The sequence below is a fragment of the Thermobia domestica genome, chromosome 9, assembly GCF_964235325.1.
Source record: "Thermobia domestica chromosome 9, izTheDome1.hap1.1, whole genome shotgun sequence".
Taxonomy (NCBI): Eukaryota; Metazoa; Arthropoda; class Insecta; order Zygentoma; family Lepismatidae; genus Thermobia; species Thermobia domestica.
Genome location: NC_137462.1, coordinates 32,316,127 through 32,333,538, shown reverse-complemented (window position 1 = coordinate 32,333,538; position 17,412 = coordinate 32,316,127). Strand labels below are relative to the sequence as shown.

The window sequence follows — 17,412 nt, the reverse complement described above, 5'->3', positions numbered from 1 at the left end:
GAGTTTCTCATACGAGCGACGTGTCTCGCCCATTTTAGGTGTTTCGATCTAAAAATCTTAATACCCGATGACCTGTATATACACTGCGGAGTTCCATGTTGTGTAAGTTTATGCATTCACACGTTTGCTCATGTCCTTACGCTCCAAAAATTTTCAAGGTTGTTCTCGAACCTCTTGTTGGTTTATGTTCATCCAGTCGTGTTAATGGCCAACTTCCCCATTCATACAACACTATGGTCAGTTTTAAGTTGTTCTATATTAGTCGCAAGGATGAGCTCTAATCTATTGCAATTACTTAAATTACAACATAATAAACATACAAGGGCTGTACATTAATTCACAGATAATTTCTTTTCTCAAAAAGATATTAATTGTAGCTGGAGATCTCACGCAAGTACATGTGTCAACATTTCATAATGGCGTCACAGCGTTATCGTGCACCTGAGCCCACGGAACGGTAAATGAAGCTTGATTGCGCGAGGTGTGTTGAGTGATCAGCGTTGCATTGAAAAATAGGTGAAAAGAACAACGAATGTGTTGTTATTATTATTAGTATTTTTAACTTGGAAACACGGCTAGACGTACGAAATATTGCAAGTTGAATTCGGTGATACACCAAATGAGTCGCGTATCGACTTTTCAAGCAATTTGCACGTTTTCAAGCTGCAAGAACGTCAGTGCATGATTATCTTCGTCTTAATCGTCCTCCATGAGACAGAATGAGAATTATCCAGATTATTGCTCTTTGCGATAGTCGACTGACAGATTGTAGGTGGGAAGTTAAATATTTCCAACGGTTTACATCAGCAATTCTTACACGAAGACCTAAGATGTGAATTGTTCCGGTAAAATTCGTGCCGAGAATTCTCACACAGGACCAAAAGACACTCGCGTCATTAGCACCAGAAAACTGAGGAAATAACCGCCAACAAAATCCGATATTCTTGGCCAGGATCATCGCAGAGGATTAAGCACGGGTTTATGGGTGTTACTTCGAAACCAAGTAATGACGTCCCAGTGGAAGTCACTTGGATCCCACTCAAAAAGGTCAGCCAAGTCCGATCTCGACTGAAAATGCTACTGATTGTTTTTTTATATTTTCAGGATTGTGCATGACGAATGTTTTCAAGTGTCCAACTGTCAATAAGGAAATTCACATAATTGTGTTACAACTCTTAGGCGATATCGTTCGTTATAAGCAGATCGACAACGGCGTGTGCACTGCGATAATGCTCTATGTCACACTTCAGGAATGATATCTAACTTCTTGGTCAAAATCATTCCCGCCTTACATCATACCCTTACTCGCTCGATCTGGCTCAGTGTGACCTTATTCTGAAGGAAACAATTTGATACTATTCAGGCCATCCTGGATAACACGATAAGGGAACTCCGGGTGCATTCAACAACAGGCATTCTAAGACTGCTTCCAGCGATAGCAACAATATTGGAATCGGAGTGTAGATGCAGCGGGAAAGTACTTTAAAAAGGACAAGTACGAATAGGTGATTTTTTAATTATTATTTTAGAGCATCAGTCTGAGAATTAAATGGACAGCCCTTGCAGCTTTGCACTCGAAGACACTTTACCAACAATTTAAAATACAACAATTCTAGTCTACTCAGAAACAAGACAACTGAAATTATCATCAAACTTACGTTTTCCTTTTGACACACTTCTATCATTTTGGCCAATATCTGAGCATCCGATAATCGACCAAACCGTATCATCGCACATCGCGACTGAATTGGTTCAATTATTTTCTCACTGTTGTTACATGCCAAGGCGAACCTTGTTGTGTTGCTGTATATTTCCATTGTTCGCCGAAGAGCTTGCTGAGCGCCATCAGTCATACTAAAACACAAGAGTAACCATGTTTAACAAATTTTGTGAACAGATTCAGTGAAAAGTGTCATATTATCATTCAATTGCTGTTAAGTCTCTGACTTGCACTTTTATTAATGAATAACATCTACATCAATGACAATTGTAGAATGTACTCGCTCCTCCTCTGCGCATACTGAAATAGTTAGGGGAAAAAGTTCAGAATCTCACGAAATGTTTAAACAAAACAATGCCCAGAGTGACATTTATTGCCAATACAGTAGCTACAGTACCAGACAGCAAAAGTGCTACCTTGAGGGCTGTTTCGTTGTCATGTTATGTGACACTATGCACTATTTTAACCGCCTCAAGTACAAGTATGTTGGTTAACAAAGTTGCATGCATGCATGAATTTACTCAAGCTACTTTTCCTATCAGTTCAACTATTATTTGTCATATCTCATTGAATTATATTTCTCATGCCTGTTCCTAGCATGTGACACACATTCTTAACTATGTTTACACTGAAATTCTTACATTGAAAAAAATGAAAGGAAATCTTTGAGTTTTACATCCCACGGTTATGCCGGTTAGGCGAAAGGAGACGGTGATTATAGGAAATGAATGAAATGGTGGAATGAAGAACGTGGGAGGAAACGGGAGAACCCCGAGAAAACCCACGAGCACAGTGTTTGTCCACCACAAAGTCCACACGGCGCGAACTGGGATCGAACCAGGGACCCCAAGCACCGGAGGTGAACGCTCTACCACCGAGCCACTGTGCCCCCCAATTCTTACATTGATTCCCACAGGGGATCAAACCGTACCATATTCACAGAGTTAGTCACTTAAAAGCCTCATCATCATAATTATTACTAATTGGTCGATCAAACTTCAGATATATATGATAGACCTTTCCTCTTTTTTTTATTTAGTTGTTTGACATATCTGTTAACCGAGAATTTAAGGAACTAGAGATTTCTATTTTAAGTGTGCCCCTTCTGGTGCTACTGTCGATGTGTGTTTTCGTGTACCTCCCTCGAAAGAGGAGGAACAAGTTATTGTGGCCGAGATCTTTCAATTCTTGGATGTGGAAGCGATGCCACAAGGAACTATTTCACAGGCTTCGCTGTGCACTGTCTTGTTAGCCATTCTTAGTAGGCTACGATCTTCATTCGCCAAGACCACACGACAGAATGACAAATTGGCAACAAAACCAAGCTCATTAATTTCTTTCCCTATTTTCCGAGAGCACACTTGAAAAGCTCTAGCGTCTCGATTATTTTCTCTGCATTTCTCATGTTAATATGTTATTCAACCCTAACACATCTTCATTAATATAGACATTGGGACTAGACTGTTCAAACACATTAGTACTTCTGATATAATCAAATGTGGTTTGAATGTCTAAGCACTGACAGTAGCGCCTAGGGACAGATTGGAAGTGTAGTGATTACTGCCGTAGTAGCACTCAACCTCATTTTCTTCACCACTCCTTGAATTTTCATATACGTGAAAAAGTGTTTAAAAAAAAGTAGTTTTCCACAGTTTTGCACACAGTATCAGCGACAAATTTATAACTGAACATTTAAGATCAGTATTTTTTCATGTTTACCCCATGTTTTGTTTTTAACTCGTAGTTGGTGGCAATATACGAAGCGATAAGCTGAATTGATAATATATGTTAATGTTTTCACTTTATCTACACTCATGTCCAAAATGATTGTCGCATATCTATAACTGTCTTCTTGTAAAAAATATAATTTGATAATGATTTTGCATTGTACTTTTAGTACTGATACTATGTGTATAATCGAGAAATGTATATTTGTGGTAAATTTCATAGGAAAAGAATTATAAATACCAAAATTAGAATGATTAAAACAAAATGTTATTGTTCTTATTTACTGCTGTTTTGACATGAAATCTGCCACATACATATCTTTGCCAATTATACACATACTAACATTATAAGAAATACTAGGGGAATTAGTTATCAAATTATATTCCTACAACAACATATTTATAAACATACGACAATAATTTTGGACATAAGTGTACGTATAATACGCTGTCATGTAAAATAATAAAGAAACAAAGGCACATTTCTTAGCGTAATTGGTTTTATTTAAGCGTCTATAATTTCAATATCCTACTGATATCATTTTTGACGCGAATAAACCTTAAATTAGCCTTGTTTATTGCCATCACTTTACATGTTGATTTTCGTATTTCTTCATTCAACTGAAAATATTTAACTTTTCTAAACATTCCTAAATATTGTCGACACTCACCAGGTCCGTAATCAAACCCAAAAATGTAGGGGGGGGGGGGGTAGAAGTTAGGGGGGCCCGACCCAACCATATTATAGTTCATTTGCAAGCCTACCGTGAAAATTTTAGGGAGGCAGCCTCCCTATCCCCCCCCCCCCCCCCGTGGATACGAGTCTGACACTCACTAATCTCTAGTGGAAAATACTAAAAAGACAGCTTGATTTTACTCCACTAGTCGGTGAGTGTCGACAACATTTACGGAATGTTGAGAAAAATTAAGTATCTCCTGTTGGATGAAGAAATCACAAGATCAACCTGTGAAACTATTGCAGCTCAACAAGAAATTTAAGGTTTATTCGTCTTGAAAAAGATGTCAACGGGACACTGAAATTATAGACGATTAAATACAACCAAAGACGCTACGGTACGCGTCTTGTATCTTTACTACGATACTATATGGTTTGAATCTTCTATTAATTAAGCGTGAGTTTGTCCTACGAATCTACAATCTAATTGCATTTATTGTTGGATATAAAATCGACGCAGCAATAAGAAAGCTAAATAAAACTCATAATGTGAAAGGCTGCAGCTTTGAATTTTCTTTGCCAAGCCAAAGACTTACCGAAACTTTCTGGTATTTACAGGAAACTGTATGAGGAGGAATAACACATTCATTAGTCTTTTCTGTAATGTGCAAATACCTCACCCACTCTTTGACCTATTCATGGTTTATTTTTTGATTTTTAGGTCAATAGAAGTTTCTTTGCTCTTGCACACTTGGTTGAGTCCTTGCTCATTCATATGTTAACAAAGATCTCCCCAAAGTGCTATTTTATTTGCACTATATATAAAATGACTAATTCTACAGATATGAAGATAACGTAGTCGTAAGTAAAATAGGCAAAAGAGGAAAAATTGTAGGAAATAACATACTGCGCCATGTAACAGCTTTATCTTTTTCCTTCCCATTTTGCCTAAGACCATGCCTGAAAGTCAACAGACAAGAACCTCACATTTTTATTAGCGGTCTCTGATTTTGTGGAGTAGCGTACGTAGGAGTTAGCTCGGGGGAGGGGGAGCTTCAAGTTCCCAACTTCATATAATTTTAGGTGTTTGTATACATATATTAATACGTCTTATTGGAAAGTTTTAAGTCAGGTAGTGCCACACTGCTCAAGAAGAGTAGATATAATCATCCGTTAGTGAGGAAACAATGGCTTGGTGTAACTTTGATACGTGCTGGAAGAATCACTGTAATATATTTGTCCAGTACAGCGTAGCAACCTGTTGAATGTGGGCATGTGTGTGTGTGTCGTGGCGGATTATCAATTGCGCAAAATGGGCTTCGAAGATTTATGGACTCTTAAAAGCAGCTTTCGGAAATAAATGTCTGAGCCGGTCAAACGTGTTTATCTGGTTTAACCGATTCAAAGATTGCCGCGACTCAGCTGAAGATGTGGTTCGGTCTAGCTGGCCTTCCAAGTCAAAAACCGAGAAGAACATTGTGAAAGTTTGCAATTTAGTGCACTCGGACAGTAGACTTACAATTAGGGAGATGGCTGACGACCTGAATTTAAGTTTCTACGCGGTTCAGTCAATCTTAACTGACGAATTGGACATTCATCGAGTGTCCGCGAAATACATTCCGAAATAGTTGTCAGACGACAGACTTGAAATGTCCCAAGACTTGCTTAATCGGGCCGAAAGGGGTCCAGAATTGTTAAATAGGGTAATAATAGGTGAAGAAACATGGGTTTATAGGTATGAACCAGAAACAAAAGCCCAATCTTCCCAGTGGAAGAATCCAGATTCACCACGACCGAAGAAAGCGTAGTCTTTGGCAAAGTCGATCGAATATGTGGTAGATTGGTTGGATTTACAATGTTGGTAGATTTTTTCGATTGTACGGGGTATTGTGCATCATGAATTTATCCCTAGGGGCAGACAGTCAACTAGGAATACTAAATAAGTGTCCAGCGTTTGCGTGAAAATTTGCGGAGGAAAAGGCCTGGAGATGAGTTGAGTTGATTTTGAGTTTAACGTCCCTTTCAGTAGCAGGCTATATGAGACAGGATCTACTCATTAACGTGGAAACCGAGCATGAGCTTCCGCCAGGAATCGAACCCGAGTCTCCCGCGCCAAAGGCATGTACGCTAACCACTTAGCCACGAAGGAGCTCGCCTGCCCTCTGAAAAGACAAGAATTGGGTCCTCCACCACAACAAAGCACTGGTGCGTTGTGCACTATCGATCTAGGAACTTCTGGCCAAATTCAACATTCCTGTGCTTCCGTAATCCCTCTATTCACCTGATTTCCCCCTAATGACTTCTACCTGTTTCAAAATTAAAATTTTCGCTGAAAGGGAAGAGACTTAACTCAATTGAAGACATCCAGGCAAATACGGAGTTCTTCCCCTTACGAAAGCAGTTGGAATCGGTGTGTTCAAGCAGTAGGGAAATACTTTGAAGGAAATCTTTCGCAATAGTATGTAAATACCGCTGTTTTTAAATTACAAGCCTAATCTTAAAATATTCCAATCACACCATGTATAGTGTAGATAAAGGTATATATATATATATATATATATTAATCAACGGGAGAGAGGGTTTGAAAGCCCGAAATTCCCTTTGTATACGCTACTGAGTACTTTAACTTTCACTGAACTTGCAACTGGCTTCCTCCATAGTCATTATTAACATTTCACACATATTTACAATTTATAATCTATTCTTAGCACATTTTAAACTTCGCCCAAAGTATTTCTACATAAATCATTACACTCATTCCTCGGTCACACCCCTCTCTTTAACGGATATCGGTATTTAAAAAAAAAAAAAAAAAGTACAAAATCTGGAGCAGCACACGTATTTTACACTGCTAGATTGGACAGGATGTGGATTATCTTTTTTTTTTAACTTTTAGTGTTGCCAACTGAAAAAGAATATTACCACAATTTAGTTACTTTTTTCTCGTAGAAATTAAATCCTTACAAATTTTAAGAAATCTAAATTCTTATAAAACATTACAGCTCAATATATTTTGGTATAATTAACCCCAACAGTGAGAATTATGCGGATGTACGAATATCTTACGCGATCTGAATCATGCGACAAGAAGGAATAAATAAATAAATAAATACATAAAAAGTAGTGATTACCTATCTGCTTCATCTAAGATAATGATTTTATGACAACCTTTTGGCAGTGTCACTTTCTGCTGAGCAAACATTTTAATCTTGTTTCTGACTACATCAATTCCTCTATCGTTGGATGCATTTAATTCTAGAACTGCCTCTCGGAAAGATGAACCCAGAAGAATTCGGGCAATACATAAGATGGCCGTAGTCTTACCCACGCCAGGAGGACCCTGTAAACAGTGCAAAATAATCCGATGAGAGAGAGCAACAAGTTTGAAAACTACGAACATACGTTACAAAAACAATACAAACGCTTTGGATTTAAACTAAACCAATACAGACAGACAATTTTAAAACCAACATCACAGTTCTTTTAAATTTTGAAACTGTATATGTTAAGAACATTTGTTAAATATCTGAATGAAGACACAGTTAAAATTATGCATTTAAGAATTTTCAGTTCACTCATAGGCACTTAACATAAACCTAACTTCGGGGCCCAAATCTTAGCTGGCTAACTATATTTCTTACTACGAAATGTTTTAGTGTTAAACTCAGGTAGGCAATAAAACAAGAATCGCGCACTACAAGTTTCAATTTCGTCCGATTGGTGACAACCGCTAGAAAATGTCTGCTGTTATCTAACGGCGAACTGCAGGGGATGGACAAAAATATGGAAGCACCTGAAAAATTGCACATTACCTTTATTAAAAACAAGTGGAATCACCTTTGGCATGCAGAAGAGCCCACAGTCGACGGGGAATGGAGAAATAAAGGTTGGGTGTGGTTGTCAAAGGGAAGTTGTACTATTCTTCCGCCAAAGCACCTGCAAGTTGTTGTAGATACGACGGTGGTGGGTAGCGGGCTTGCACCTTGGTCTCCAAAATGGACCACAAGGACTCAATGATATTGAGGTCTGGCGATTGTGGAAGCCATGATAGATGTGACACTTCATATTCTTGCTCATCAAACCAGACCTGTGCGCTGTATGAACAGGAGCTCTTGTCATCTTGAAACACGGCATTGCCATTTGGGAACTAAGTTTTCACCATGGAATGCAGCTGGTCACTCAAAATGGTTACGTAGTAATTGGCAGTGGCATCCCCATGCACGGCGATGATGGCTCCGGCAGAATACCAGGATATAGCTGTCCCAATCATTGAACCACGGTCATGCTTCACTCTCGGTAACAAACCGTTTGTATTGTACGCATGTGCTGGCATTCTCCACATGTAATTTCGGACAGCAGTTGAAAACAATGTATAGGAAGACTCATCTGACAGTCTTCTACTACTCCACTGTCCAGTTTTCATGGGCGTTGCACCACTGTCTCCATATAACAGAAATGGTCAACAGTCATGAGTGGTTTGGGAATTGCAGATCTGCCATAAATAACCTGCTTGTGAAGTTCTCTTTTGACTGTTTTGACGCTAACAGCATTTGTAAGCACTGTATTCAACTCAGCTGCAACTTTTGGCGCCGTGATGATCTGCTTGGTCACAATCCTACCTAATGTGCGTCTGTGTGTCACGCAACACACACCTGCGTCTACACTGCTGCATCGCTGATGCGGTTTTTCCGGAACACTAGTAGGTAGTCAAAATCTTCGAGACTACCTCTTGATACACCACACATTTCCGCTACTCAGCACGAAAACTCCCACCATACATGCAACCACAATTTGCCCCGTTTGAAACTGTCAGCTCAGACATGATTCACGATAACAAGCATGGACCATGTACTGTAACTGTAACTGACCCATCTGTTCGATTGGTGAGGTTGTATACCTCACAAGATGTGTCGGTGACCACAACGATACCCACCATTCAGACGTAAATCGTGCTTGAAATGGTTACCTCTTTTATACCAGTTATTTCCATATTTTTATCCATCCCCTATATGCAACTTCTACTACAGTCTACACACAAAGAAAACCAACTTTTTCTCTCAATATGCAAAATCTACGAGTAGCAATATTCAAGGAAGGAGTGGATTAGTCTTCTTTATTCACCCGCTGATGATGGAAAATGGCTAATTCTTTGTAAAGGTGAGAATATTAAAACTCATTGACAGCCCTTTTAAGAGTTTTATTGTTGATAAGAAAAGTTGGTTCAGTTTGTAATTGCATTATACATTTGATTCAACATTAAGGTGGATCACCGCCCGGAAGTCAGTACGTATTTTAGCTCATTCTCTTAAATAATGCATAATGAAGCATTACATATCATATAATATTGTAGTATAAGATAGAGTTATGTTTCAGCTACAACACAAGACACTGATTCATTTGGTTGTGTCTTCTGATATCGTAAAAGGTAACACTTAAAAGAAAATATTTGATTCGGTTTACAATGAGCACACAAGATGGCATTTGCCGTTAGATCTTACTAAAAGTGTTCAGTTGTTTGACCATTTTTCGTGTTATTTTGCTCATTTTATATAAATATTAATTTACATTTAAGGAAATAGATTTTGAGAAAAAACTTGCGCAGAACGTCATAATGCGTTGTTGCCAAATTTGTACGTTTACTGTAGTAGTCACTATAACAAAATTCCTGCAGTTCAAGAAGCGGAACTTTGCTGTGAATTGCAGTAAGGATCGAAAACTATTATAATTTCTCCAGTAAGTATCTAAACAGAATTCCACGATTACTTCCTTTATTATGTGGCACCAGTAAACACACTATCTGGCAACGCCGCACGATTCAAGCAGCGTTTAGCATAGCACAGAGAACACCTAGTGATCCACCTTAAAAAAATGGGCATCTACTGTTGATGTTTTCGTTACCCATTAAGATATTAACGGATTGATTTCATTACCGAACTCGGCCTAAGATAATCGCTCAAGCTATCTTATTCGCATTCATTCTCTCTCTCTCTCTCTCTCTCTCTCTCGAGAGAGAGAGAGAGAGAGAGAGAGTTATCGTGTGCACTAATGGACGGACGTTAAGTCACCGTCAGCCGTTATGTTAACAGTGACTGCATTAACGAATCCGGTTGATATAATCATTCTAGCTCACTTTGGCAAATAATAATAATAAAACAAAAAATCCTTTCCGTTCGAGTTATATTCAAGCACAAATAAAGTAAAATTACGAATAATGAGACAGAATACGTTAATTCTAATCAAGCAATTGATCACTTGTGTTCTGTACAAATACATGTGATGATTTCTGTAATCAACGTTAGAAAAATCCTCATGGAGCTAAACGTTACCACACCGTAAACAGTGTAAATATTGGTGCAACCACTGGCTTTTATTTCCGACATGTATTTTCATTAAAGTCCACGATAACGGCAAACAGCTGCCTTCGATACACCCTGTGGGAAGAACAGCATATGATAATACAGTAAAACCTGTGAACTTGGCCACCTGCTTATCTTGCCCTGGTTCGTCTTGGACCTGCATTTTCCCGCAAGACATAGGTTGCTTATTACTCTGTAAGTTGGCCACCTGTCTATCTTGGAAGTTGGCCGCATTGAAGCAATGTTTACCCTATGACGATAATGATAAATTTACCTGCGTATCTTGGCCACGCAAAATACCGAATTGTTATTTTTCTTAACTCTTTCGTATTCCCGAGGCAGATGTTCTGTATTTATGTCTAAAGACAAAGAAGCATGGATTCCCACGATTTGTTCTTGGAGGTCAATGGCCAGAACGCTACCCTGATAAAGGAGTAGTGAAGGAAGATGTGAATAAGAAAAATCACGTACAGGAATTCAGGAAATGACTGTACGTATTTGTTTACCCTGTCTCTTTTGGTAAAACCATTAGCTATAACAGCTTCTTTCATCACTGGGGAGCTTTAGTAATTCAATGTGAAAGCTAACCGTCTTAATTGTCAACTATTGGCACCTGATGGCTTGTCGAAAGGTAGCGGAGGTTTTGAGATATGAATTCCCTTAAGATTTTCAAAACATCTTTTGCTCCGAGAGAAACATTTGTAGCTCATTAACAAGCGGTAGAGGATACTATGGAAGAACTACAAAATTAGAATGTGTATATGTGCCAAAAAGAATAAAAGAAATATGTCTAGAATAAACGACCATAAGATACGTATTTTTCTATTACCGTATATTGTTATGATTACTCTCAGTGGCGTATTTAAGGGGGCTTCCGGGTTTAAATTCCCCCAAATGTTGTTTACTATTTTGAAGTAAATCGAATATCTTACAGAATTTTCACATTTCCAGGAAAAAGGTAGCAAAGCAACCCGAAACAAAATAGTAAATACACCACTGATTACTCTGTATATTATATATTAAATGAGCTGTCGTTCCATTGTTTATTAAAATTTTACTATCAAGTAATACTAGAAATCCTATTCTAAAAATACACTAATCACACTTATTTTCTGTAAGTTGGCCACTTTTCAAGGGAACCGATGGTGGCCAACATAGACAGGTTTCACTGTATCTCTGTGATGGTTAGTCTTAGTTTCTAAATCAGGTATGTTGTACTCAATAGTGATTAATAAGTCATAAACCAGAAACTATATCAAATGCTTACGGAGTCCGTCAAAAAATGTATAAAGTCGTGGCAACAACAATAAAGCTCTTCGTGGGTGGTATCGGCAATGTCCGAACAGTCGTATCCTCTTACTCGTGACATTGTAAGTAAATGTGTATTCACAACGTTGCCATAATTTTGGTCTCCGTTATACTCTGATTTATGACTTACACATGTGGGTTTAAGAGGGCACTTTCCTCTCTATCTTTTTCTCCCCTTGCCGTGGGTTTGGGATTCCACTTTGCTCTTTTCTCCCCCTCGCCAACGAAAGGTACATGCGTTTTGTGTTAATGATAGTAAAATAAATAAATAAATAAATAAATAAATAAATAAATAAATAAATAAAAAACCTACTACATCAATATTTTAATATTTCAGAGTACACCAGATTATTATTGTCTGATCTATCCAGAGCAAGAAACCATGTGTAATATTCACTATTTAATGCCAATGTCATAATTTTTTCTTAAAAGTAATGTTTTAAAATACAAAATATACACCACTTTAAACTATTAAGAAGAATGAATTCTATGTTTCCAAGGTCTAAAATAGTCCGACATCTTTGTTCACTTGCAACACACGAACAAGAGTAAAAATGAATTTAACTTAATTTATACACACTTAAATACATACATATACGCACAAATGTACACCACAGTAAAGTACACATGTACACACATATAAATGCTTGAAAGAAATGCATAAGTTCTTTAAACACTTTTAAAAAATCTTAGTATTTATCAGAGAGCTTTTTGAACTTAGCTGTGATATAAGAAAGCTAAATGCCCTCTGAAGGGGTGCAGAAGAATAGTAAATTCAGGTCTGTGTAGAGAAGGGTCGTCCTTCGAATGAAACAAGTGAGTGGTGTCCTACGGTACATTGTTCCCTAGTTTGACACTTCACTTCGTCTGTATCTCATATATCACATGTGTTCACGTGTTCGGGCTTTACAAGAGTCAAGTCTTACGCAAGGTTTTTATTTTCTTTCTTTTCTTTCTTCGTTTAGCATTGAAATCTGGGGTTTGAACAATTCATATTTGTCAAGTATGTTTTTACATAATCGCTTTATGTTCATTTATAGAAGCAAGTTTCTACTATTCGACATGATGTGTGTTTGTAGTATTGCCTACGAGAATAGATTTTGGGCTGTCTTGTCCAGTAGTATATTTGATTCTACTGGAAGAGTTCTGTTTCGTAATGTATCTCGTCACAAAAATTTTGTTCCATCTAATCTCGTGTATGTGTCTTTTTGTTCGTTGACGTAAAATTTACCATATTATTATTATTACCAGTATTATTAAAATTGGTGTAGTAAATATTTAAGAATTACCAATCCTCTGTTGATGGTGTGATTGAACTCGGTGAAAAGTGAGAAAATAAACGCCTCTCTCAATATAAGAAATGTGTGTCACAACAGCTGTGAGCTCTCTCGTCGGTACGCAAATAGCGTACACGCCTCCGGCGTGGGATTTCCGGCGGGAGCTCATCTTCGGATCCCACACTAAGTTGTACATTCACGTTTCATATAGCCTTTCTGCTGAAAGCGACACTAATCTCAAATCTATCTAATTAACAATTTCTGTAAAATTTTCTCTACACGATTTTGTGACAAGTTTGAGATGCTTCCAGTTCTCCTCCTTCGGTCATGATTTCATAAACTGCTATGTGCGCACATTGAACACCTCCAGTTACTGTATAGGTTTAGGAAACTTGTATTATGCTTTATTGTAGTATGTATTACATTAAACTAGCGATGTATAATCAAGTTTAGCACTAACACACAATAGAGTTTTCTTGTGTCAAAGTGTGTATGAATTTCTTGTCGGCCCCTGTATTTGTTTTTTACTTGCTTACCCAAATCAAAAAATAGAAGAACGACATTACCTACTTAATGCCTCACCCCAATTTTACGATATTTACCTGTTAAATTCAAAACTTTGTATAAATGAATGTAATAATTTAGTCATACATGAATTTTAGAACCCCCATATTTCCATCTCATGACCCACAACAACAAATCGTTGTTATTAGTGCTACTAACTACATTAAAACTATAATCATTAGTTATTTATAGAAGCTGTGTGAGGAGGAATAACACATACTTGACCTTCAATGTAATGTGCAAATACGGACCTCCTTCACTGAATTCGTACCCTGTGATCCGGATTTTTAGAAAAGAATTTACTATTGCACATTTGTTGAGCCTTTGCCTAGTGAAGCACCGGCAAAGAACTCCTGTTCCTGTGCTGCTCCTATACCAGTATCTCTCGGAAACAAAACCTTTGTTTTAAAAATGTAAAACCTACTTACAGCTATAATGATGTTCGGCATATTTCCTTCTTTTGAAATGACTTCCAACCTACTGACTGTTTCTGCATTACCCACAATATCAGCAAATGTTTGTGGTCGGTATTTCTCTATCCTGGAATGAACAATTCCACAAGTTCAATAACGAACATTACATACGTACAGAATACCTTTAAAATAAAAGTCTATACATAAAGTACACAGGGCGAAAAATTTCAAAGTCAGACCCATTCACCAATCCAAAAATGATGGTCGCCAGTATCTCTCACGTACAAATTATGAGAGGTCCCGTCCTCCACAGTCTTTGGTTTGACAAAGAAAGAGATTACATCAGGGTTGATCTACTCTAGGCATTGGGCTGTTCCCCTAGCTGTTCTAGTTTCAAACCGCAGGAGAAACTATCTCTTGCGTTGATGCGCCAGGAGTCCAACCATTTCAACTGAGGGCGGGAAATAAGGGGCGAATTACGTTGTGAAGACTTCACTTTCCACGTCCGTTGTGAAGACTTCACATTTCGTGTTTTTTCTCAGTGACACTTATTTTTGTCCGAAACAGAAACTGCGCAACCCTGTGAGTTTAGGCAGAAACCATTCGCCATCTCTAAATTACAAGTCACCAATGGCGACCTGTCGACCGGAAATTTTGCGCCCTGAGTACATTTTTTTTTTTTTTATCATAATGTACTTAGCAAGCTAAAAAGACAATAAATACAAAAAGCATTATGAATCCTTTAATATTGTAATCTACATTCCAAGATTACTCATGAACCTAACCATTCAATTTGTCTCAGAGATATTTCTCGAAGAGTACGTTATTGGGACAATGAGGCTGGAGCGAAAATTTTATTATTCATTCATCAACCTGATACCACTTAAAAGTACTCCTGTAGGGCTCCATTCACGATCGCCAAACTGACCAGGATTCGAATCATCCTTTTAGCTCCTCGACATAGCGACATGTTGGAGCCATCTCATGATATTTTATTATCAAGAAATTCTGATCCTAATCGAACACGAAAGGATATCTTAAAGTACATGTACAAATTTGGCTATTTTACTTACGAAACCCATACATAACACATATATTGAAGACTGCTTTGGAATTTTATTTAGTCAGCTGTGATGGGTAAGCTGGTAGAGCACTCACTCTGCACAATATGAACGGAAATTCCACTTTATAATGATGACAAGTAAGCTTCACGTACCGATGAACCTAAAAACTTCTGAATTTTCTAGGGTACTCCGCTTCTCCCTAGTTTCTTTCCACCAACTACGTATTTATTCAGCACACTTCGTGTTTTTCAGTGTCCAAAAGTTAATAAAAGACAGCAACAGTGAGAAAAAAAAAAAAAAAAACTAAATTCATTATGGAATACAAATCGACCTAAAGCAATGATTTTTGCAAACTTAGATTGAGAACTTAGTAGTGATTCAACTACATCGAAATCTTCTGACACTCATTCTTAAATACGTGAAACAATTAATATGTTCTTTTCCAAATGCTACATACGTTGACTGATATCCTGTGTAACTTGAAAAACTATTCCAGATCTCACTATTGCAAGTACCGAATTAAGTATATGAGAAGACAAATTAGCCACTGGATTGCCGGAGACGAAATCTGATCTCCTATCGTTTGTTTGATGGATGCCCTACTGCTGAGCTACCGATGATACGATTAAACTTCGCCGTTTTTCAAGTCGAATACTTACCTAACTTTCGGCAACTATTCTGTGGATAATTTGCTTGACAACTTTTCTACTGTAAACGATTTTACAGTCTTGTCACGCAACGTTTCAGAAATAGTGTGCAAGATGTGAAGATGCTACCGGAAGCGGACATTGATTCGGATCACAATCTCCTAGTGGCAACCTGGTGCAAAGAGGAAACCTAGTTAAAGTTAATCAGGAAAAATGGGAGAAATCGAAAATGGAACTTAGAGCAACTAGGAATAAAATTCTGTGCAACTGGCGGTATGGTAGGTAGTGTAGAAAATAGCTGGGAAAAAGTTAATATGTTTCACTAGACACATTCCACAACGTTAGCAGAATGAAAAAAGCCCCGAGAAAAACATAGGCAGCAAGGAATACAAAAGTTTGAAATGAACTGAAATGAAATCTTTAAGTTTAACGTTCCACGGATGTGCCGGTTAGGCTAAAGGAGACGGTGATAATGAGAAATGAGTGAAATGGTGGAATGAAGAAAGTGGGAGGAAACTGAAGAACCCCGAGAAAAACGAGCACGGTGTTTGTCCACTACAAAGTCCACACGGCGCGAACCAGGGACCCCAAGCACCGGAGGTGAACGCTCTACCACTGAGCCACCGCGCCCCCTACAAAAGTTTGAATAATGAACAGAGAAGAGACGGACAAAGCCGAAGAGAAGTACATGGAACAGATATGTTAAGAAATAACGGAATTACAATGGTGCAGCAGATATGATCTGATGTATCAGGAAGCACAAGAATTAGGAGGGAAAGCTCACAAAAGTATACGCACGTTTGGAATCGAAGATCAATAAGGTCTTGTAGTCACTGAGCATCAAAGAATCCTGAGAATCTGTGAGAAATACATAAAGGATCATACATAGTCAGAAGAACCGCTCCAAAGATACTGCGAGCGAAGCAGAGGAAGAAAAAAATTAAATCTTTGAGTTTTACGTCCCATGGTTATGCCGGTTAGGCTAAAGGAGACGGTGATGATGAGTAATGAATGAAAATGGTGGAATGAAGAAAGTGGGAGGAAACGGGAGAACCCCGAGAAAACCCACGCACACAGTGTTTGCCCACCACAAAGTTCACTTGGCGGGGGCTGGGATCGAACCCGGGACCTCAAGCACCAGAGGTGAACGCTCTACCACTGAGCCACCGCGGCCCCCGAAGCAGAGGAAGAGGTGGATGGAGGAAAAGAGCCCAGTATATTGAAAACTGAAATAATATACGCCATCAAAAACGTGCGAAGGAAGTAGTTCACTGGAGACTATGATATACCAGATTTGCTCAAGGGATTAAGAGACAATGCAATGAAAGTACTGACATTACTTATTAACAAGATCTATCTGAGTTTAGAGCGGCCAAAGGATTTTCTTGATATAATAATTGTAGCATTACCTAAGAAAAAAGAAAGCAAAGAAGTGCAGTGATCACAGTAGCCCTATTTCCAACACTGGAAAAAATATTGCACGCATACTGAAAAGAGAGGCTGGAAAGAAGATAGAAGAAATGTAGGAGGAACACTTATTTGGATTCCGGAAAAGAAAAGGAACCAGAGACGCCATTGGGTAGATAAGAATTATATCAGAACGAATTCTTGGCATAAAGGAAGAGAGTTGCGATCGTTCTTCATCGACTAGCAAAAAACT

The 17,412-nt window shown here is 38.2% G+C and overlaps 1 protein-coding gene across 1 annotated transcript in view; it reads right to left on the bottom strand.

The window, feature by feature from the left end:
• RfC4 (replication factor C subunit RfC4) overlaps positions 1 to 17,412 on the bottom strand; it is a 55,872-nt gene that overhangs the window by 17,777 nt on the left and 20,683 nt on the right. Inside the window, exons 2-4 of the mRNA XM_081770846.1 lie at positions 14,057 to 14,168; positions 7,255 to 7,463; positions 1,659 to 1,854 (exon numbers count right to left, since the gene is read on the bottom strand). Of these exons, the coding sequence (XP_081626972.1) occupies positions 1,659 to 1,854; positions 7,255 to 7,463; positions 14,057 to 14,168 (517 nt within the window). The remainder of the gene's footprint in view (positions 1 to 1,658; positions 1,855 to 7,254; positions 7,464 to 14,056; positions 14,169 to 17,412) is intronic.